General features: G+C 38.8%; 1 protein-coding gene across 1 annotated transcript in view; it reads left to right on the top strand.

The window, feature by feature from the left end:
* The window catches only part of TINAG (tubulointerstitial nephritis antigen), a 74847-nt gene that overhangs the window by 5187 nt on the left and 44978 nt on the right, over window positions 1-24682 (top strand). The window contains exons 2-6 of the mRNA XM_047797206.1: window positions 943-1006; window positions 1636-1725; window positions 8866-8980; window positions 19375-19498; window positions 23537-23687. Of these exons, the coding sequence (XP_047653162.1) occupies window positions 943-1006; window positions 1636-1725; window positions 8866-8980; window positions 19375-19498; window positions 23537-23687 (544 nt within the window). The remainder of the gene's footprint in view (window positions 1-942; window positions 1007-1635; window positions 1726-8865; window positions 8981-19374; window positions 19499-23536; window positions 23688-24682) is intronic.

The raw sequence follows: 24682 nt of genomic DNA, 5'->3' as shown, positions 1-24682 counted from the left end.
CGTCTTTTCTTTAATGGCAAAAATACCTGAAACGTTTCACTTCCTGCCTTCCAAATCTCTCATCAGCTCATTCCTACGGGATGTCATTCTCTGCTATTCTACCATCATGGAAAGGTTATTGAAGATGCCCACGTTTAAAATGCAATGTTCAGATGTTCGTTCTTTTCTCGACCTCTTAGCAATACTCTACGCAAGTGACCACTTCCGCTTGCATTGAATACTTTTCCCTCTTGCTTTGCAGGACTCCACCTCCCCTGAATTCCCTGCTTCCTCACAGATCACTCCCTCCCTCTCCCCTCTTCTGAACATCTGTTGTCTCTACTGTTTGGGCTCAGTCCTGGATGTCTTTCTTTGACCTTCATGTACTCTCTCAAGTGGACTCTTATTTAGTCTCAAGGCTTTGATAGTTGAGAGATGTTTGGATTTAGAACACAAATGGCCACAACCTTATAAATTTTCTCCTAATCCAAATTCTGAAGGAAAAAAAAGAGTTTATCTTTGTAAGGTGAATTCAATGAAATAGCTTCCTATTTTGGCCCAATGCTTTGAGCTCCTTATTCTAATCATATGCAATCAATCATGTTCACATGAGACTTGATTAGACTTTTAAAATGAAAAATGTCATAAATTAATTCAAATGGTTTTACTGCTTACCTATTTAAATATATTAATTATTCTTTGAGTATGTTTAGTGATTAATACCTTGGTAATCTAGTTTTTATGCTTTGTGAATCCTCTCATTAAAGATAGACGCTCATGGAACCAACCCAAACAAATCTGATATATAAAGCTTGACATGAACCTGATGTGGATTTCCATCAGATGGGCACCAAATGTTTTTGCATATTTGGAAAACGAAACACAATTTTAGATGACTTGTTATGTGAGTGCACTTTATTACCCAATTTAGAATTTTTATTTGTGTATGTGTTATCTTGACAGGTTGCCACAGAGGTGGTCAACATTATGAAGAAGGATCAGTAATTAAAGAAAACTGCAATTCCTGGTAATGAATTTAAGTGACACAGAACTAAATTCTACTACCTGTGTATGTTGTAAAATGGATGTCTGTGAAACAAAGCATATATTTAAATGCAAACAGACAGAATCATAAGTCATAAGGTAGCACATACCTGTAGTTTTTTATATGCATATTTAATTTTAATGAACGCTTAAATCTAATCATGACAATTTCTTTTAATGTTTGAGTTTGGTGTTTATGACAGTGGGTTTGCATTAAATGTACCTCTTATTTATAAATACTGATACACTACAGGCAAATTATGTTTCCTTGAACACAGCAACTATTCATAAAAACAGGCTGCCTTGCAAAGATTATCCTGCAGAAAGTTTCCAGTTACAAATGCATTGACTCTATACTGTCCTAGTTGTCTTATATTTTCAAACCTCAGTGAATGTGTGGTCATTTCATTGATTAATTGCCTGGAGTAGAAGGTATTGAGTGGTAGCTAATGCATGTGTCATGATGCATTTTTGCCAAGAATGAAATAGTCATATGGCTAACATTAATCACAGACGTGTTTGATGCCTTAACAATGTACAACTCTGCTTACTAATTTTGTTAATGTACTTCCCAAAGGCCAGGCCACTTTTGTAATTTTTGTATTTTTACAGCACATGCTCAGGACAGCAATGGAATTGTTCCCAGCACGTATGCCTTGTTCAACCAGGATTAATTGAACACGTCAATAAAGGAGATTTTGGGTGAGAGAAATCTTGCTTTTTAGGCTTTTTGGCCCTACCTGTTGTTATTCCTCAGATTTCAAGCATCGTAGTTCCTATCACTTCTAAAAATGGTCATTCTTTAAAAAAAAATAAAAGGGTGAGAGAGATCTGAGAAGGGAGGTAGAGAGGCATGTGAAATTGGAATGTACAGAGGTAAATATTAAATAATTGAACATTAAAATGCACAAGGAAGAAATACAGAGCATGGTCTTAAATTGCTTAGGAAGGAGCAGTGTCAAGGGGTGAGTGAGGCGAGTAGAGGGAGCTTCAGTTGAAATAAATATTCAGGCAAAATCAGAAAGGAGGCAAATTGATTTATTCCTGTTAACTGCCTTTCCATCCACTGCTGCCCTAACCCAGCCAGTCACGTGCTCAGCTGCCCTGATTAGGATCTGACCTTAAGAGGGCTGTATTTTACCTCAATGATCCCTCACACGATCGGTCCATCTAGATAACCTCACTGACATGACTCCCCATCTAGCCAGTTTCCCTTAGCTTTGAGTCAAGAGACAAGGAGAGCCACTTTGCTTCGATAACAAACTAAAGCTAGGGCTGATTGACACTTCATCGTAGGAAAGAACTGTTTGATGATGCCCTCCAAAGGGTTAAAAAATCAGTTTGAGGGAATGGAAATGTAGGTGTTTTCTTTCCTGGCTTTCTTACCGAACTGAAAGGAGGGATGGGCTGGCTGGATCCTGCCTCAGGATTTCTCCACTGCCATGGATCAAATCTTTATATACTCTCAAGAACATTTTTCCACCTTCTGGAAAAGATTTCACTTGAAAAAATCTACTGTCCAGCAACTATAATAGTGAAGTCATCCTGAGATGCATTTTTAAAAAGTAGAAAGATCTTTTCTTTTTTATTCCTCCCTCCCTTCGCCTGCGGGGAGGGGAGGCAGGGCTGAGGAGGGTCGAGGGAGGGCGGGGGCAGGATGGTGAGGGGGGAGGGGTGGGAGGCGTTCTATCGAACAATGCAGGGGGCGGTCTGTAGGGGAGTGCTGAGATTCATGCAGGCACTTGACAGGCTACGGCCAGTAATTACTGACTCGGAAGGCGGTGATGGCTGGTTTCTGTTGCTGTCGTTATCTCTATCTCTATTCTCTCTCTCCCTTCCTTCCTTCCTTCCTTCTTTCTTTCTTTCTTTCTTTCTTTCTTTCTTTCTTTTTTTTTTTTTTTTTTGCTTTTTAGGGCCACACTTGGAGGCATATGGAAATTCCCAGGCTAGGGGTCTAATCAGAGCCATAGCCTCTGGCTTACGCCACAGCTTACAGCAACGCCGGATCCTTAACCCACTGAGCAAGGCCAGGGATCACACCCTCATCCTCATGGATACTAGTCAGGCTCGTTTTCTGCTGATCCACAGTGGGAATTCCAGTAGAAAGGTCATTTCTTTCCGCACCTAAGACTTATGTTTCCTAGCACAACGGGAGCACTAATTTGCAATGTCCTCAAGGTGTTTTCTTGGAAGACACAAAAGAGAGAAATCCCATTTGTTGACATGAGTATTCTGTGTTTCAGTGATATTTTAGGTGATAATACGATGACATTTTAAATATTTCTAGGGACAACCAGTTATAATTTTCTGTGATGAAGTGACATTTAACTCATTAAAAGAACATGAGAGCATGTGTCATCATAAGAGATTATCCGAATCAGGTTCTTAAAAGGATTCCAATGCTTGACCTAACAAGCACACACTTCTAAGGAACCACGATAAGCATCCAACCTTTTTGCTTTTCACAGAACCCAGGAGAAACCACAGGCTAAAGCAATATGGAAAGAAAGTGCATGTAAGAATACAAAAGCTGTTGGGAATGCTGCCTTCCTTGGGAGGAAGAATTTTCTGTCCATTATTTGTTTATCGTGAGAGAAATCTAGGACCACTTAAGGGGCATGGGCTTTGCCTTTTAGTAGCAATCATAGATGACTTAAGAAAACAAAAAAAATAAAATGTGAAGTATAAATGCACCAAAAGGAAACATACACAAATCCAAGGAAAAAAAGTTAAGTAAAAAGAAAAGAGTTATGAAAAAAAGTAGTAAAACTAAAATTCTTCACCAGAGAAAATAAGGAGAGGGTATAGAAAGTCTGGATTAAAAAAAAAAGTTCTTGGAGTTGCCTTTGTGGTATAGTGGTTAATGAAGCTGACTAGAAACCATTAGGTTGCGGGTTTGATCCCTGGCCTTGCTCAGTGGGCTAAGGATCCGGCGTTGTCATGAGCTGCGGTGTAGGCGCGGATCTCACATTGCTGTGGCTGTGGCATAGGCCGGTGGCTACAGCTCCAATGAGACCCCTAGCCTGGGAACCTCCATATGCCGAGGGAGCGGCCCTAGAAAAGACAAAAAAAAAAAGTTTTAATTCTCAGATATTTTCTGTTCCTGGTGTTCTAACATTTTTTAATGTGTGAGAACAGAATCATATGATATCATTCAATGTCTATTTTAGTTGTTTCTTAAAAAAGTCTACATGCAAATATATACAACTTTTGTTTTGAAACACTTATTTCTGGCATCTTGGTAGTGTTTTAGATACAAGTCTTTATTCATTCTTTAGTGCTTATTTATTCCTTATATTATATTTTAATGCAATTGATGTTCGTATGCGTTTCCCTTGTGACACTGCTGAGGATACAAATAAATAATTTTGTAAAAATTATTTTAAAGACCGAATAATAAATAATTTCTGTCTTGGGGGAGTTTACAATATAGCTGAGGAGTCCACATGCCATAACTTTATAAAAGGATTTTTAATGATTGGACTGTTACAAGCGCCAAGCGGTGATCAGTAAGTTCGGGGGACCAAGGGAAATGGAATACAGTTTCAATTATCTGATGCTGTGGAACAAACAACTCCAGAATTTAAGAGCTTAAAACCACAGGCTTTGGGGAGTTCCCTTCGTGGCTCAGTGGTTAACGATCCCCATTAGGATCCATGAGAATGCGGGTTTGATCTCTGCCCTCGATCAGTGGGTTAGGGGTCCAGCATTGCTGTGAGCTGTGGCGAAGGTCGCAGGCATGGCTCAGATCCCCAGTTGCTGTGGTTGTGGTGTAGGCAGGCAGCTATTGTTCTGATTAGACCCTAGCCTGGGAACTCCCATATGCTGCGAGTGCGGCCCTAAAAAGCAAAAACAAAAAACCCCCCACCAGCTTTTATCTGTTCCCATCAGTGATTTGGGATGCACTGAGCTGAGGCTCTTTTGCTGGTCCCTCCTGGGGTTACTCATGTGTTCACAGACATCTGGAACTCTAGCTTCAGGGAACTGTCACTCTCATATCTGATGCTGGTTGCTGGGAAGGGGGGTCCACGTGTCTCCAGCAGACCAGCCTTGGCTTCTTCACAGGACAGCAGTGTTCAAACAGGACATCACTGGAGGCTGGAAATGGCCTCTCCTGAGGTCAAAGCTGGAAATTTGAACAGCGTCAATTCCACTGCTTTCTAGGGAGCAAAGCAAGTCACCCAGCCAGCTCACACTCAGCAGCTGGGGAAACAGACTTCGTCTCTTGATGGAAAGAACCACAAAGAATTTGTGCCCATTTTTAATCTATCCTTCCTCTAACTCTGAATTTTCTTATGAACTCAACATCTAGTCTATTGAATAAGTTGGTCCTGATTTCTTACTAGTTTCTTAAAATCAAAAATACCCCAAACCCAAAGAATTAACCTCTTTGACCTATCTATCCTTCATTCCTTGTCAACTCAGCTAGAAAATTTATTTATTTACTTTTTTATTTTATTTTTATGCTTTTTAGGGCCACACCTATGGCATATGGAAGTTCCCAGGCTAAGGGTGGAATTGGAGCTGCAGCTACCAGCCTAAGCCACAGCCACAGAAACGCTGTGGGATCTGAGCCACATTTGTGACCTACCCCACAGCTCACAGCAACGCTGGATCCTTAACCCACTGAACAAGGCCAGGGATTGAACCTAGGTCCTCATGGATACTAGTCAGGTTCCTAACTGCTGAGTCATGATGGGAACTCTTCAGATAGAAAATTTTAGGTTAGTTTGATGCTTCCTTATTCCTCACTCTCAGTCACTGAGCTCTTATTTATTTATTTATTTATTTTTGTTTATTTTTTTGTCTTTTTGCCTTTTCTAGGGCTGCTCCTGTAGCATATGGAGGTTCCCAGGCTAGGGGTCTAATTGGAGCTGTAGCCATTGGCCTACGCCAGAGCCACAGCAATATGGGATCCGAGCCGCATCTGTGACCAAGACCACAGTTCAGGCAATGGCAACGCCGGATCCTTAACCCACTGAGCAAGGGCAGGGATCGAACCTGCAGGTTCCTAGTAGGATTTATTAACCACTGAGCCACCACGGGAACTCCAGTGCTCTTATTTATTTATTTAAAGCTCCTTTTAGAAATTTCTTTCTTATATTCCTATGTTATCTGTTCTAGTGCATTTCTTTAGTATTGGCATGTCTGTATTTATTTATTTGTTTTGGTATTGGCTTGTCTGTTTCCAGTCTAACCAAACTCCAAGCAATTCTTTATACTTTTATGATTATTCTCTCTCTCTCTTTTTTTTTTTTTTTTCTTTTTAGGGCCATACCTGCAGCATATGGAAGTTCCCAGGCTAGGGGTCTAATCACAGCTGTAGCCACTGGCCTATGCCACAGCCACAGCATAGGCCACATCTGTGACCTATACCACAGCTCATGGCAATGCCAGATCCTCAATCCACTGAGTGAGGCCAAGAATCGAACCCAAGTCCTCGTGGATACTAGTGGGGTTTGTTAACCACTGAGCCACGACGGGAACTCCCTATGGTTATTCTTTGATTCTGCTGCTCATGTTCTTAAAAATCTTCAAAGACACAACATTGCTTGTAGAATATAATTACACTCCCCAGCATAAAACAGTCTGGCCCATATGCTTTACTGCATTGTCTTTTATGCATTTTCCAGCCTCTGTCTCCCTGGTCCCTCTCATAGTTTAAGTGTTTTCTTTATCTGCTATTCTCTAAATGTGCTGTTCAGTTTTAAACCTGCTTTGTTCCAGAGTTGTCTTTAGTTAGCATAAATTCTCTCTTCTCTTACATCTGGTCACCAAACTCATTCTCATCCTTTCAGGCTGAGCACTAAAGTCACTTTCTGTAAAAAATTGTTCTAACTCCTTCAGGCAGAGTTATGTTTCCATCTTCCACTCTGATCATACTTTGACTTACCGCTAATAAATAACACATATTGAAATCATTTCCATCTCTGTAGCCCTTTTAGGGTGTGAGCTTTTTGAAGGCAGAGAAATTTATTTATTTCTCTGTTCCCAGTGTTTATGGGAGAATATGAGAGATAAATTAAGAATGTTCAGTAAATGCTAAATTACATCGAAAGAAAAGTGAGGATTCTGGGCTAAAGAGGATGATGTAAGGTAGTAGTGTTTTTCACACTTTTTTGAGCACAAGCCACAGTAAGACATATCTTTAACTTAACGACCTGGTAGACACACACACACACACACACACACACACACACACGTGCACCTGTACATATACCGAAATGTATGTAAATGGTACTCACTCTCACTATGTGCAATAAACACTAATATTTCCTATTATTTTTCCTGTATTCTACTTTATCTTTTGAAATACGAATGCCAATTCACTAAGTCAAATGATTAAATTATTGATTAATTAAGATGCCCACACACATCTCTGAATGTTTGAAAACTACTAGTGTAGGTCACCAAAAACATACTTGACTGATGTCAGGATTTTGCCCAAGACTGGTCCTGCTATTCTCTTAATTCATGCCATAATAGTTAATATATTCAGAAGTTTCCTTATTGAAATTCCCTGGATGATGGAGATTACATTTCAAAATTGTGGCTCAAAGTTGCTAAAGGTTTTATGAACTAACAGACTGTATAAAAGAGAAGCATTAACTTACCAGGCATATTATTGAAAATGGAGTTGTATCTTCACTCATTCATAAGAGCTTGTCACATTAGAAAAAATTTGGTGATGAACACAACAGGATAAAGTTTAGATTTGACTTAAGTATGGAACATATATTGCCCTTAAGTTGTAGATAATTCAAACAAGCCATAATTAAGTTACTATCTTCTTTCTCATTTTTCATCTGTTAGCATCTTTTGAAGAACTGTTGTTTTCAAATCTCAATATTGGGTTTTGAAAACAAAGCTTTCTTTCCTATGTAAGGGCACAAAATACGCCTCTAGAAAAATATGCACTTTTTTTTTTTTTTTGCTTTTTTAGGGCTGCACCCATGGCATATGGAAATTCCCAGGCTAGGGGTCCAATTGGAGCTACAGCTGCCGGCCTACACCATAGCCACAGCAACGTGGGATCAGAGCCATGTCTGCAACCTACACCACAGCTCACGGCAACACCGGATCCCTGTCCACTGAGCAAGGCCCGGGATTAAACCCCCATCTTTCTGGATACTAATAAGATTCATTTCAGCTGTGCCACAATGGGAACTCTGCACTTTTTGTTATTTAATTTCATATCGATTGAATTTATATTATTATTAATGATAACTAAGATTGTTGAGCACTTAACACTAATTAACTCATTCAACATAGAATATTTCAATATTTCAATAAAATATTTCAATAAAATTTCAATAAAGTTAATTAGTATTGATGTACACTTTTAAGTATAACTATTTTATCCTCAGTTTTTCATGGATATTGCATTTTACATGGTCAACTTCTTTTCAAATGCAAATTGTAAATAAAACAGACTGCCCTATTTAACCTGTAAGTACATTTCCGTACACCCAAGCTTCTTTCGAAAATCCATTTATTGACATTTGGAAGAAGATGCATATGTTGACCTTATTACCACCCAAATCCCTTTACAGTGTGTGACAATCCCATATTCTTAAATTTAGCCTATATTGATACAGCCTTAGTTTCCTCATATGAGTCATTAAAATAATTGGCATAGACCTAATTTAGGAAGAGTGCTATGCTTTCCGGAAGAATAATCAATAATGCATCATTTGTATAATGAGTATCTAGCTTGCAGTAGCAGTTACAGTTTTGTGATGTTTGGTTATATGTAATTTCAGAAATTTAGATGAACATGTATTGCTAAAAGTGATTTTATATAGGCTATACATCTTTTTTTTTCTTTCATTTGTAAGGCAGATGGACAGCCCAGAACTACAGCCAGTTCTGGGGAATGACACTAGAGGAGGGTTTCAAATATCGCCTTGGTACCTTGCCACCTAGCCCCCTGCTTCTGAGTATGAATGAAGTGACAGTAAGTATCCCTTCTGTTTTAACTCACGTACGTGTGGGTTTGTATAAGTGTGTTTGTAGGGTGTTTAAAGCAATTTTAAAAAACCGAATGAGTGAGCTTTGAGCTTTCAGAGTTATATAATTTTGTCATACAAATTAAAAAAAGAAAATCTTTTTCCAAATGATTGTTACATCCCCCAAAAATTTCATAGAAACTTTGAAAGTTCACTAATGTCAATTACAGATTCTTCTCTTTCAGACTGATTGTTTATCATTTACTGTGCTAATCATTTAACAGAAATGCGTGTGTTTCTGATTATTGGCTGTTCCCTGACCCAATGCTTTAAGCAAGTCATTTGTTGTCCTTCTTTTTCTTTTTCTCTTTTGGCTGCCCTGTGGCATATAGACTTCTTGGGCCCGGGATCAGATCCGAGCTGCAGCTGTGGCGACACCAGATCCCTTAACCCACTGTGTGGGGCCAGGGATTTGAACCTGTGCTCTGGCACCCCCGAGACACTTCCGATCCTGTTGCACCACAGCAGGAACTCTCTATTTCTCTTCTGTCAAGTAAACTGAGTTATTTTGTGAATTCATCCAGATTTTTGATGGCTCTTGGACTGTCCATTCTGAAATGAAGATAAAATAAATGCCAGTAACTGCAGACATGTATGCTATGATGATCAGGAAAGGTTTATCCTCAAAAATTCTCACATCTTCCATTTAAAGAATACCTTCAGATGGGGCCTGATGACCCCGCAAACTCCTTTGTGAAATTTCCACATTTCCTCATACTGTCATGCTTTGTACTATTGTACTGGTTCTCCCTTTCCTTTCGAAGAGGTGTTATCCTCTCATAATTTGTATTTTGCATAAAAAGCCTTCTCCTGGTCTGGTTATCACAGACTTCTAAGCAGAGCTGCAGTTTTACCACCCATGTGTGGTATCTCTTAGTTAAGCTGTTGACTGTATTCAAGACCTGCTGCAAATGCTCAGGGCAGAGCGGGGCTCCCAGGCCGCTGGAGAGCTGTCTCTTCACTGCAATGAAGATGTCAGGTTCTGACTGCCCAGAAGCCCTCCGTGTCTCAGAGCAAGCAGGGCTTTTGTTTGCTGTTGGATGAGTCGTAAATCCACAGGTTTCTCATTAAATGCTTAACGTGCTTTGCTTTAGAAAGATGTAATCCCCTGAGTTATTATTCCAATTTCAAGTCCGGTGGCAGGGCCCCGCTCAACTATAACGAGTGTCAGAAAAGATAGTAATAGCTCCCATGTAATGAGTAGTGGTGGGCCAAGCTCTCTTATCAGGACTTTCTTATATTATCTCATCAAATTCTCAGAGCAGCTTGACGTAGTGGGCACTGTAATTATCCACCTTTTAAAGATAAGAACAGAAGCCAAGTCACGTTGAGATGGAGGGGAGTGAAAAGGCACCACAGGATTACTTAAATGACAGAGCCGGGACTGTAAAAGATCTGCCCCCCTAAATGGTCCCTACATTTCCAGTAGAATCAGTAAGCTTTGGCCAAGTCAGGTTGAAAATAGCAAAAGCCTTTTCATTTTGGAACTAGAGCTAACTTTCTGAAATGATCGGCTTAGATATATTTTTGGGATCTTTCCTACAATCAGTAAGATGAAGCAGCTTTAGGGGTATGGCTCAGATTCATAGCTTTTAGTGACTTAATTCTATGATCAATTGGAAAAGAGTTATTTTTTTATGGCTAAATTCTTTCATCTTTTTATCCTTACCTGGAAAAAAAAAAAGAGGCAGAATTGTTTAAGAATATAATAAATTCACCCATTTATAAGGATTGCTCTTTCCTTTGCTTTTATTGAGGGCTCCAGTTGTCCAAACACTCATTTGGATGTCAATATACATTTTCTCTGGATTCTTTCTAAGATTTCCTTGTGAAATGTTGTTGTTGTTTTGGTTTGTTTTTTCGTTGTTGTTGTTTGTTTTTGTTTTGTGGTTTTTGTTTGTTTGTTTGTTTTGCAATTTAGAGTCTTTTATATTCTGGGGAAAATGAGGTACATTTCTTTCCCAGGTTGCCATTCACCACAGCCTAGAAAAAGGAAATCTAATTCTAAATCACGTATTGGCTCCTGGGGATTGGTTTGCAGAAAAGTCACTCCATGACATTTAACTTAAAAAAATCTTAATAACTTGTACTTTGGGGGGGGATTTAAATTACCCAGGGATATGAATTAATGTAATAAAATTGCCAAGTAATTCCAGTAAAGCAACAAGGAAAATTTGGCTCATATGTAAGCGTTCTATTACCCACTTATAATAGAATGCAAGGAAAGAGCTTCCCATTTCTAGGGCACAGTAGCTTGAGAGCTGAGGGCCTTTTAAAAAGTTTCTGAGTGTTGGAGTTGTCCTAATATCTGGTCAGATATCAGAAAATCAGAATGATAACATTGACTTCAGTGAAGAACATAGGGTCAATATGAACTGAGTTCACTCGGTCGCTGTAGGAAGAGCTTAAAAAAACAGGTTCATTCTTAGCCTGGTGACTGCATTAAAAATCCCTTAATACATCATATTGCCTCTGAGTACAGTGAAAACGAATTATTTTGTGTGGGTATGCTTCTGGATAACTTTCCCCCCACTTTCCCCCAGTTTTTTACAATGCCATTTTCAACATAGGATGCTGTGTGTCTACAGTTAGGACAGGGCGTTGCCATCGGTGGGAATGATTTTTTTGAGAAACTTCACTGCAGCCCCAGCCCCAGCCCCAAGACAGTTCCTCTTCCTTGAGCACATTTCCTGGATAAGAACCAAGATTCCTCAAGTTCTTTCTCTTGAGTGGGAGAGATGAGCCCTGTGTCATCCCTGGCTCCTGGGAGAGCTGTTCCCCGGCTGGTTTCCTGGCCTCATTGCTTGGCTTAAGTCACTGGTTCTCATGATGTGTCTACTGAGCGTGAGTTAGAGCAATATCAACAGGTATTGTACAAAGAATTGCATGAGCATATAAATATGAAAAGTCTGTTGACGCCACATGAATTGGTTCAATTCAGACGAATTCTTGTAGAGTGTGACATAACAAAGGGGAATATAAAAATATTGGTTGTGGCTCAATGGGTTAAGGACCCACCATCATCTCTGGGAGGATGTGGGTTTTTTTCCCCCCGGCCTTGCTCAGTGGGTTGAGGATCCAGTGTTGCTGTGGCTGTGGTGTAGGCCTCAGCTGCAGCTCTGATTGAACCCCTGGCCTGGGAATTTCCATATACAGCAGGTGTGGCCTTAAAAAAAAAAACGCTGATAGTGGAAGATTAGAGAACACTAACTTAAGGATTTGGGGGTCCTTCTTGAATGGCAGTCCTACGTGGGGCAGACAAAAAGAAATGCAAACTTACTATTTTCTCTGAGCACAAGCAGACTGGATGAGAGGAAGTGAAAAAACAGAAAGAAAGGAGGCTGAGAGGGTCCTGCCTGGACCAGGAAGCAACTCATTTTGTATGAAAACTCATTTTACCCACTTTGGAATTACGTCTAGTGTCAGGTCAGAACATGCCAGATAATCAATGTTTGCCCAACTTTTTCCTGGAGATTTTTCAAAGCAATTTTTTTCTTTTCTTTTCTTTTTTTTTGGTCTGTTGTCTTTTTAAGGCTACACCAGCAGCACATGGAGGTTCCTAGGCTAGGGGTCCAATCGGAGCCATAGCTGCCGGCTTACACCACAGCCACAGCAACGTGAGATCTGAGCTGCATCTGTGACCTACACCACAGCTCACAGCAATGCTGGATCTTTAATCCTTTGAGTGAGGCCAGGGATCAAACCCACATCCTCACGGATACTAGTGGGGTTTGTTAACCACTGAGCCACAACCGGAACTCCCACAGTAATGTCTTGAGTGAACAGCACTGTTCCAAATTGTTCTACACTAAAAAGGCATCGCACAATTAGATGAACCAGCTATTTTCTGTCAGTCCCTTGGAACCCTGTGTGTTGTCACGATGGGAGCTGACCTTTGCAAGACCATAGCTCCCCACAGCAACTTTATTTTTTTTTTTAATAAAAAAAAAATTTTTGGCCAAGCCTGGTCTAGGGATCAACCTGCTCCATAGCAGTGATCCAAACCATGGCAGTGACAACACTGGATCCTTGAGTCACTGAACCACCAGGGAACTCCCCCACAGGAATTTCACATCCTGCCAGTTGAGCTTTTTTGTCTCTTTGTTGTACAAAACAGGTTATGTTATTCTTAAGACCTTATTACTCTATTTCTCAACATTTGTTCCATGGGCTGCCAATCCTGCAAGATTTGGAATTAAGGTGTCCCATCTGTGGTCAGATATGTTTGTGAAATGGTGTATTGTATCTTTCTTCCAAAGAGTCTCTATTCATCAGTATACTGAAGACCCCCAAGAAGATGGCCCCCTTTGCCTTTTTTTCACCTATTGTTTCTTAAATTCATAACATTAGAGAGTCTTTGTTTATAATGATTCTTAATATTCCCCAGGGTTTAGATTGCACAGAGCATACTGTAGGAAATGCTAACCTAAGCTAATGTATTGAAATAGAAGTCCTGGAGAGAGCAGAGGTATATTCAGGGATAAAATAGAACTTTCTCAGTGTTTCAGAAAGAAAACAATGATTACGGCTGTCTGTAAAACTGTCATGGGCTGAAGGCTTTCGGAGCCAGCAGAAACATCGCAGTTGACGTCTGTCAATAGGCTCAGGTGGGCAATGTATTTGGTCACATGGCCAAATTCCACATACCCTGTGAACTCTGTAGCCAGTGTGTGTAGGTCTCAGTCTGGCTGAAATGATAGCGGTGGTACCCAGCTCCCAAGGCGGTAAGAAGTCCGTGAAATGATGAGCAAGAAGTGCTCAGCACACAGGCTATAGTAACGCATTAAAGAAACATTATTGTATAACGTATAAAGTTGTTCTTTCTCCCGTGGATTAACCTTGGGAGAATAGCAGTTTTCTGAAACAGGTCAATTCTGTAAGAACAAAATCACTCAAGGATTCATCATTTGAAGTCTTTTATTTCAGAAAGAAAGGTGTAGCTCTGGATTTATTGGCCCTGACAGAGTTGAAGCATTTCTGGTGAACCTGAAAGTTCTTCTACTGTGCCCCTAAATCAAATCAAATCAAATCACATCAAATCAAATCTAACCAAATCAACAACTCTGCACCTGATTACTTGTCCAGGCTTCATGTTCAAGTGCTTTTGAATTTGGGAGATAACTTCAAGAGGCTTCCCTATGTTGTAGCCAATCCTAAATAGGGCAAATATTTTAAATAAAACATACTATTTTTCAAAAGAAATTGGGAAATGAAGAGGCCATTTCTCTAGGTAGCTTAGTTAAAAAAAAAATGTTTTTAATAGTTTCGTGGTTCATTCCCCTGGGAGAACAATAAAGTTAACAAAGCTATTACAGATAAATATTGCACTTTAGGCAGAGCTATTTGGAAAATATTAAAACATTAAGAAGGCTGGTATAACATTTAAAGTTTGTAGATTTGCTATAGCATATGGTGTCAGATTGACATAGGTAAAAATGTTCTACTAATTTTTTTTGGTCAACCTCATAGTTTACTAGTACATCTTTTCTCAGTCACCCAATGCAGATGATTTTAGTGTTCAAGTTGGCATTACCAACAATGACAACAAAAAAATGTTTTTTCCACTGCTTGTTAGGAGTTAAAATAAAGTAGTATTTAGTGTATCATATAATAACTTTTAAAGTCACCGCTCATTGAGGTGAGAAAGGAAAATTGATTGCATCATTTGGATACTTTGTCATTACCTAGATGAGACGTGGTCTTTGGTTGACTGGATCTCTTTCTCCTAGACATTAGTTATAACAGGGGGAATTTGTTTTTTCCTTTCTTTTCTTTTCTTTTCTTTTCTTTTCTTTTCTTTTCTTTTCTTTTCTTTTCTTTTTTTTGTCTTTTTTGCGATTTCTTGTGCCGCTCCCGTGGCACATGGAGGTTCCCAGGCTAGGAGTGTAATCAGAGCTGTAGCCACCGGCCTACACCAGAACCACAGCAACGTGGGATCTGAGCCGCATCTGTGACCTACACCACAGCTCACGGCAATGCCAGATCCTTAACCCACTGAGCAAGGGCAGGGATCGAACCCCGCAACCTCATGGTTCCTAGTCGGATTCGCTAACCACTGAGTCACGACGGGAACTCCTGTTTTTTCCTTTCTGAAATATATTTTAGTGATAGCAAGTACTGAGGGATGAGAGGTACCTGTGGGAAAAATCAGAGCGGCAATTACTAAGTTTAGTTTTTACTAGGTTCATGGGTTATTGAATATTTTAATTTAATTAGTAATAACCCTGCCTGAGCAAGCATCCACTTAATATCAGTAATGTTTGTCCCCTGTGTAAAGCATCTTGAAAACCAAACCATTGATCAGAAAAGTGAAAAAAACCATTGTTCAGAAAAGTGAAAATGACGACTCTTTCCCAAAAAACTGATGTTTAGCTCCACACGAAGTTTGGAGGCAAATGGCATCTGGCTTGCATAATAATTGTATAGTGTACAGTAGGTGCCAGTGATGCTGCAGAAAATTTCACAGCCAGATGTTGTGGTGGATTCTGTTTAAGCTGTTGAGGCATCTCGGAATCGCCCCAGCTCTGCGGGTCAAGAGCCAGCGACAGAATCAGATGTCGCTGAATGAAGCGTTTTAAAGTTCGAAGAGCATCAAAGCCTTTCCTTATGTCTCCTCCAGGCTTTCTCTCCTTCTCAGAATGGAACCCCAAACTTTAGAAAATATATACTGGCCCCACTCCTTATCTAGCGGAACCTGTAGCAGAATGAATGTCTTATCCTTGAAATCAGTTTAGGAGTTTCTGGCTTTCAATTTATCTTTGGACACTAGCCGGAGTCTGATGTATAACACTGACGTCATTGAACATGACACGAACGTCACGAATATCACCGTGGGGCTGAGTTTGATCACCACAGGGCAAATCTTCGAAATGAAATGTGGAAATTCATTTTTTCCCTTCTCTGTGAACACTTGTTTGGGGCCGTAAAAAAGGAGATTCCTGGGGTCATTTGGTGTGTTGATATCATGGGCACCTGCTCTCTGGCCTTCCCAAATTTGGGTCTATCTCATTTATGCTGTGGTTCTTCCCAAAATGTGTTCCCTGAAACACTAATCCTCTGATCTGCTGGATGATAAAAATGATGTGAAATAAAAGGGAAGAAAATAAAATGCTTTGCTTTGGGTCCTGCATATTTTTTTTTTTACAATGTAAATCATTAAAAATGTCCATAAAATAGTATAAATCTTTTAAAAATTAAGTTTCTATCTTATTTAAGTCACTGTCATTTTGGAATTTTAGTCTCAGATGATCCTCTTGACTTTTTTGCTTTATTAAGCTATCTTTTGGCTAAAAAAATAATAATTTATTGAAGCCAAATTTCTACCACCAATCCCCAACTCCTAAAAGCTATTATTCTGTGGGGATTACTTTTATTTATAAGCTCTTAAGAACACTCTAACTTTATAGGGGAATGCAATAATTATGGAGTAATGAGATGTCAAATTTGTTCTGTTTATTTTATCAAATCATCTGATATCCTAAATTAAATAAGATTTCAAGGTAATATGTGCTTGTTAGACTTCAAATCCCATGGACTTCTTTTTAGGAAAAGCAATAATAATTGTTAAGTTTTGAAAGAGCTGAGAGATGAACCTCATGAATTGATCTGGCTTAGTGGATTGGTAAACATGCTTGTTTTTTCTCTATTGCCTTATCTTATTGAGAAGGATTACCCATTCGTATATTTTTATCTTTAAACAATAAATCATTAGTAATGCATACTGTTATTATATTTTAATTTAATGTGCCTTGGGAGAATGATTTTTAAAGTGAAGAAATCTATCAGAGAGCTATGTCTTTCCTCATTATTGTCAAATATTTACTGAATACATCCCATGTGCAAAGTTCTCTGGTAGGTTTTGGGATGCAGAAGTCAAATTCTGAATAGCTCAACCCTGCTAAATATGTGTTTGAAGTCATAGTTATGATTTTATTGCTTCCACGGAGCAAAAGGGAAATAGCTTAGCTCTGCTATTAAATTGGAATTATAAAGTTGCAAATTGAAATAACAGCGGATATTCCACCTATTTTTCTGGAACATGAGGTGATATAATATTATAAATTCCTAAAAGCATCCTGATAGGTCAATAACAATACAATTGGAAGGTATGAGTAATGCATAACATGCGTGTATTTCTGTCCCAGTTAGAAAGACTCCATTGGAGAGTGAGTCTGTGTCTTTGAAACTATTACTCAGGGCAATACATTTATTCTTTGGCAGCTCTAAGGATCAGCAGAGTGACCAGTCAGATGGCACAGGAATCTAAAATCCTCCATATCTCGATGATCTTGCTCTTCAAGTTATTGTGCAGTCACTCCACAGTGATCTGCTTCAGAATTTGACACTTTTCTTCTATTATCTAAACAGCAGTGTTTTTAGTAATGAAACTCAAGATTTCATTGTTTCATTATTAAATGAAAAAAAACTTATTTTATTCTATTTTTTAAAGTTTTATTTATTTTTTAATTTTTTTAATTTTGTCTTTTTTGCCTTTTCTAGGGCCGCTCCTGTGGCATATGGAGGTTCCCAGGCTAGGGGTCTAATCGGAGCTGTAGCCACCGGCCTGCGCCAGAGCCACAGCAACGTGGGATCTGAGCCAACCACGTCTGTGACCTACACCACAGCTCAAAGCAATGCCGGATCCTCAACCCAGTGAGCAAGGCCAGGGATCGAACCCTCAACCTCATGGTTCCGAGTCGAATTCGTTAACCACTGTGCCACGACGAGAACTCCTAAAGTTTTATTGAAGTATAGTTGATTTACAATGTTGTAATAGTTTCTGCTGTACAGCAAAGTAATTCAGTAATACATGTACACAATCCATTCTCTTTCAGATTCTTTTCCCACATAGATTTTCACAGAATTATCATAGAGTTGTCTTAACAGGAGATAGGAGTTCTTTAAATGGAAACTGAACTCCCCAATTAAAATTCAAATTTATAATATTTTAGATGGATACCTTTCAAACTGACATGTAAATTCTAAATTTTCCTTTAGTCTCTGAAGCTATTTTATACTTGCCAAAAGTAAATTTTGAGGGCAAGGTATTGGATCGGTAGCCTGGCTTGTTCAATGAACAATCACAAAACTTTTAATTAGTAAAATTTTAGCTTGTGTAGACACTTTACTTCTGTTGCAAAGTATCCATTTATTTCTGATAAAGTAGTAAAATGATAAGTGGAATATAGTGTTAAGAAATCTAAAATCTGGCTCTGGTCTCAGCGATGTTTCTTATTTAACTGAGAGGCTTTAGTATATAAGTTAACTTTTAGAGGTTTCTTTCCTCATTCATAAAATAAAGTGGATAATTTTTGCCCCAATTATATCACATAGAACTATTAAGAAGATAAAATAAGATGCTGAGTATTAAGACACTTGGGAAACTTTAAAGCACTCTCAAAAATGATGTGTGTGTGAATATGTGTTTGTACAAATGATAAAAAAATTAATGAACAAATCTTTATTTGGTTAGGGTCCTGATTGTTCATGGAAGCGAAATGTCACTCTTTAGGGGTTTGGAAAAAAAAAAAAAAACCCAGCAACAACAGAGTATATGTTTTAGATTTTCTTTGAGTGACATGAACAGAGCAAGGTCCATAACATTTAATTTTCCTTCTTGGAAAATGAGCAGTTGAAATTGACTCTGTCTGGACCTTAACATAGACTCTGAAGACATCATGGCCTGTACATTTGGCATTACACAGTTTCTGAAGGTTTCTGAAGGTCTGTTTTTTCTTTACGGATTTTACAGATATCCACCAATTCATCCCAGTCTTGTTTCCCAATGGCTGGTATTTCTTGGGGCTCCACGCGTATTCATGCATAGTTGCCCCAAATGCATTGTTTCAAAATTAATTTCACATCAGAAGCACTCCAACATAGAAGGGACGTAAAAGTAAGCATTGTTTATGAGGTCAGATTTAAATACCATCATATGGTCTTCCATAGGGATGAACCAAAACTCTGATTCGAGATAACAGAAACATTGGCTGAAATTATTGCCCTGCATGGTAACCCAGAAAAGACGTTCTATGTATTACTCTTATGATTTAGTACTGTATTATTATTCCCACATTGAACTTTCATTTTTGAAACATAAAGTGAAATAGATATCTTTCATAAATAAATACTCTTCTAGAATTCCATTCAGAAAACTTGAATTTTTTTTTTTTTTTGTCTTTTTAGGGCTGCATCCGTGGCATATGGAAGTTCCTAGGCTAGGAACTTGAAAGCATAAAATAAAAAACGGTGGCAAACATTATAAAAGGGCATGATGTTTCCTTATGAGTGTTACTGGGATACATTGGGAAAACTGACACATCTACTTCTTTTTCTTCTTTAGGCTTCTTTACCTGAAACAACTGATCTTCCAGAGTTCTTTGTAGCTTCTTATAAATGGCCTGGATGGACCCATGGCCCACTGGATCAAAAAAATTGTGCTGCATCCTGGGCTTTTTCCACTGCAAGTAATAAAGTCATTTAAATTACTTCTTTATACATTTTCACTTTGACTCTAAATCCTGGGACAGTAATTAGAAGGTTTTTAAAATTTAAAATAAACTCTTACTCTGGCCAGAGAAAGCAACCTGATGATTACATAAGAATTCATTTTTACTCTGAAACTTCACGTTTACAGTCCACTTTTAAACAGAGTAAATCAAAAGAGCAACAAAGAAAGGGATCCAAAATTTATTTGTTTTTTTGAGAGTTAAGGCTACATAACAAGAGTATTATATTCTACCCATAGTACTGTCTTTAATCCTAATATGCACATATACACAAACATATAACTCTTAGATTCTTTCCTCTTGGTAAGAGCTGAAAGAACATATTTAATTATTCAACTAATATATTTGATGTAAAGTAAGACCTCACACCTAAATAATTATGGATTAAGTGGATTTTATCTCAGTTTAGATAAAATCAAATATGTAGATTCTGACTCTAAAATGATGTAACAATCTTCTAGTTGAGAGTAGCTTCCAAATTCCAGTGGTCCTATTCCTTCGCAATGTAAAAAATACATACTCCTGTTATAGCAAATTTCATATATTTTCACAAGTCCCATAAATCAATATCCAGGTTAATCCCAAGATTTGATCTCTAAATTGTCCGCAAAAGAATGTTGGTTGTATTACGGCAATTAAACCTCACATGGCATTGATTATCTGCTATTAAAAATCAGTTTCATAAAACCACCCTAGACTTAAAAGTAATTCTAGAAGTGTGCTGGAAACCAGGCTAAGTACTGAAAGCACCGTGAAAGAAATTCATCGACTCTTAGAGAAGCCACCTCTCAAAGACAGAGAGGGCTTTGGGACAGAGGAGGGCTGAGACTTTGTCCAAATCTCATCCTTTCATAGATTCAGCTAGTTTGTTCTAGAAAGGATGCATTTGGCTGAGCTCACCTCTGGAGCGTCTCTATCTGTTAACTCTATGCTAGCCCTGATCCCCAAATGTAAGTGTTCTCTGGCAGGGGGACTTCTTTGAGCTCTGTTTCAGCTGGGTGGGGAGAGAGTTAATCGAATAAATCATTTGTCATTTTATGTTCATGTGGTTTTAGGTTCATGTATTACACTTCCTAGGGGATACGTAAGAATTTTACTTTTTTTTTTTTTTTTTTTGCTTTTTAGGGCCACATCCACAGCACATGTAGGTTCCCAGGCTAGGGGTTGAATCAGAGCTGCAGCCCCAGGCCTATGCCACAGCCACAGCAACGTGGGTTGCAAGATGCATCTGCCACCTACACCACAGCTCATGGCAATGCCAGATCCTTAACCTACTGAGCGAGGCCAGGGATTGAACCTTCATCCTCGTGGATACTAATCATATTTGATTCCACTGAGCCATGACAGGAACTCTAGAATTTTACTTTACATGTAAATTAGACCAGCATTTATGAAGATGTCTTAGGAAAGACATTAGTGGTGAGATGGAGAGTAACTTGCTAGGCTGATTTGGACTATGTATTTTGGTGTCCCCAGGCCAGAGCCCCCCTTACGTGGCCTCAGCACAGGCCTAGGTCTGGCTTTGCCCCACTACCTAACAAAGGACACAGTTTTATATCCTGTGTATTTAGTATGGCAAGTCAGGCTGATGCTATTTTCTTGCATGTGTTAAGAAAATAATAATCTAGGTTCTCTTAAAGATCTAGAAAATAATGTCAGGAAGTGTTCATTAAAATGAGAAAAAGTATCTTTCAAAGAAGCTAAAACCTATAAAATGAAATAAGTTAAGACATTTAAAAAATATACACATATAGAAGTTCCCATCATGGTGCAATAGTTAACCATTCTGACTTAGGAACCGTGAGGTTGAGGATTCGATCCCTGGCATTGCTCAGTGGGTTAAGGATCTGGCATTGCCGTGAGCTGTGGTATAGGTTGCAGACTTGGCTCAGATCTAGCATTGCTATGGCTGTGGTGTAGGCCGGCAACTTTAGCTCCAATTAGACCCCTAGCCTGGGAACCTCCACATGCCATGAGTGTGGCCCTAGAAAAGACAGAAAGACCAAAAAAAAAAAGGAAAAAGAAAAAGAAAAAGAAAAAAATACTCATATAGAAACAATTATGCAGACAAATAAAATTCAAGCAATTCAGAAGCTAAGAAATAAAAGAATTTGAAGTGGTGGGAGTGATACATGCTTCAGCGCAAACTTGGAGACAGAATAAAATAAGCAGAGAAAATAATAGCATGTGTCTCAGAGGTAAAGCCCAATGAAAGTTTTCAGAAAGAGCATGGAAAGCAATTTGCTGAACTGAGTCATTCTTAAATCTTCTGACCTTTTCTAAGTATTTCAAGTGAATTTGGCTTAAACCTTCAGTGAGATTCAGAAATGTCTGTGTGAGAACAACATATTGCATATCATTAGAATTTAAAGCAGCCTTTAGTTGAAATTCACAGAAATTCGTGGGGCTGGAAGGGATGTTAGAGGTCACCTTTTTCAAGCCTTTGATTTTATAAAAGAGGAACAAATAGGGGAAGTGACCTGTGCAAAGCGAAAGGAGGGAAGTCTTACCAGCGACTCTGGAAGCCAGGCTTCAGTACTGTTTTTCTTTCCATTGTAAAAGTCTTTTCTGAACCAAAGAGTGGTTACACGAACATTTAAAAAAAAAGATTCTTGATTCTGAGCACTTGTGCTGAAAATCAAAGTATCAGAGAATTTCTATTTTCTTTTATGAAATAGGAAATTATTTTCTTGGGAATAGGCGAGAGGTTGATATAATGGCATTTGGTCCTGTGACATATATCCTAGCACAGAAATAGATGGGAATTGAGAAGGAGGTAGTAGCTTATAGATTCAATACACATTGAACATCTAAAATGTGCCAGAAATAATAGCACATAATTGTACAAGTGCTATAGTTCCATAAAAACCACATACATGCAGAAATGCATATGTAAACGAATTATTTGAAACTGAATTATTTTAGAATAAATCTAAACTAGTACCTTGAGGGGTTTCAGTCCACAGCTAATCTTGATGAGCAAAAACTATAACTTCTGAGAAAATTGGATAGACAGAAGAAAGGTTATGACTTTGTTGCCTTTAATCAAAAGTGAGAGATTAAACAAGAAGACTATACCAGGTATCCAGCAACAAGAACTAAATAGCTGTATCAAAATGTCACCCACCCCAGGTTTCTCCTGATCTCAGTATACATATCAGTTTATCATGGTAGCATGATCAAATTGCTGACATGTATAGTTTGTTGCTACTGGTTGATTAGTTTCCCTCGTCTAGTATTCTATGAGGTCTGGATTATGACTCTTGGATTTTGTTCATTGTTGCAATTTCTAGTGCCTAGTACAGTGCCTGTCACCTAAAAAAGAGTCCACAAATACGTGTACTTATAACGAGGTGAATTCCACACCTGCTCAGATAAAATTTGGATGACGATGTTCAAGAGAATTATAAGCGTAAAAGTATGCTATGTGGCTTTTTGATAGTTTATAGTGTAGATTCATATCAGTCTCAATTAGTTTATAAACCAAAGATCCAATTTATTCCAATATATCAGATTCACATGGGTGCATTTCCAGTTAATATTTCTGTGATCAGTTTTTTCCTGATTACCTCAGTTTAGTTATATTCAGTTCAAAAACATGTGTTCTAAGCCATGACTGTATGTAAGACATTGTTCTAGCTGCAGGAGACATAAATGATAGTGAGACATGGCTCTTGCCCTCAAGGAGTTTCACTTGCCAGATTTTTTTTAGTGGAGAATTCAGAAGTACAAAGAACGCGAAGGAACTAAGGAACTAGAAGAATCTTTGAAGGTGGTAAGACAGTAAAGCAATGCCAAAACTGGGCTAACATTACGACTGAATGATGGCACGGTTGAACTTGTTGGAATACATGGATATATTCATGACCTTTGGCTTTAATTTTAAATTATGTAAAGGTTTGAAGACTAGTTTAGTATTCAAACAGGAAGGACTGTGTAAATGGTTGGCAAGACCACGTGTCATTTGAACATTAATCAATGTTCTCTTTGAAACAGGTGTGGCGGCTGATCGCATAGCAATTCAGTCCGAAGGTCGATACACAGCCAACCTATCCCCTCAGAATTTGATCTCCTGCTGTGCCAAGAACCGTCATGGATGCAACAGTGGAAGCATTGATAGGGCTTGGTGGTACCTGAGAAAACGTGGGTAAATAGCTGCCCAACATGCGTCTCTAGGATTCTTAAGAGTGCTGCTTAGGATTACAATAAGGAAAAAAGATATGTTGAGAGTTTTCAAAAAAAAACCCCTACAGATACATATGCCACATCTGTATAAATACATGTATTATATGTATTTAGTTAGTGGCACCTGAGGCATGCAATAGTTCCCAGGTCGGTGATTGAACTTGTACCACGGCAGTGACAAAGCCAGAGCCTTAACCCACTGAGCCACCAGAGAACTCCAACACACGCATTTATTTAAATATATACTACATTTGGTATCTACTGAGATTATAAGCTATTGGAAATGATCATTTGAAGAATGTACACATTTCTAGCTAAACTAATAGGAAGAGTCAAAAAAGCATTGTGTTGTTGCTCTGAGCCAAATGGTCCCCTTGGAGGGTGTATAGTAGCTGATATTGCTGATAACCCTCTTGAGACTTTTAGTTACCCAGGGATGTGAATTGATAATACCAGGTAAAAGTCAGATGAAGAATCAGAAAATAACCTAAAGACATGCTGTATTTTTGCCTCAATGCATCCACAACATTATCACCATCCCGTCTGATGACAGGAAGCAGGTTGCCTGTCTTTACTCTCATGTAGTCTGACACCCACACAGCATCCTTGTGTCTACTCTTAGAGCTAATCTACTTAAAAGCTGAGTTATTTGTCTCAGGAAGCTGTAGGTGATAACTGGTAGTTTATGCATGTGTTGCCCACTTGTTCTTTCCTCATCCACTGAGTGCTCTGGGTCTGCTACCGAGCAGTTAGATGCTAAGAGGGAGTGAGTGTTAGCTATTTATAAGCTTTGTTAAAACTTTTTTTTTTTGTCTTTTTGCCTTTTCTAGAGCCGCTTCCTGCGGCATATGGAGGTTCCTAGGCTAGGGGTCGAATCGGAGCCGTAGCCACCAGCCTACGCCAGAGCCACAGCAACGCGGGATCCAAGCCGCGTCTGTAGCCTACACCACAGCTCAT

This window comes from Phacochoerus africanus, chromosome 9 (assembly GCF_016906955.1).
Source record: "Phacochoerus africanus isolate WHEZ1 chromosome 9, ROS_Pafr_v1, whole genome shotgun sequence".
NCBI classification, from domain to species: Eukaryota; Metazoa; Chordata; class Mammalia; order Artiodactyla; family Suidae; genus Phacochoerus; species Phacochoerus africanus.
The sequence above is the reverse complement of the archived record's forward strand: the minus strand, read 5'-3'. Positions and strand labels throughout refer to the sequence as shown.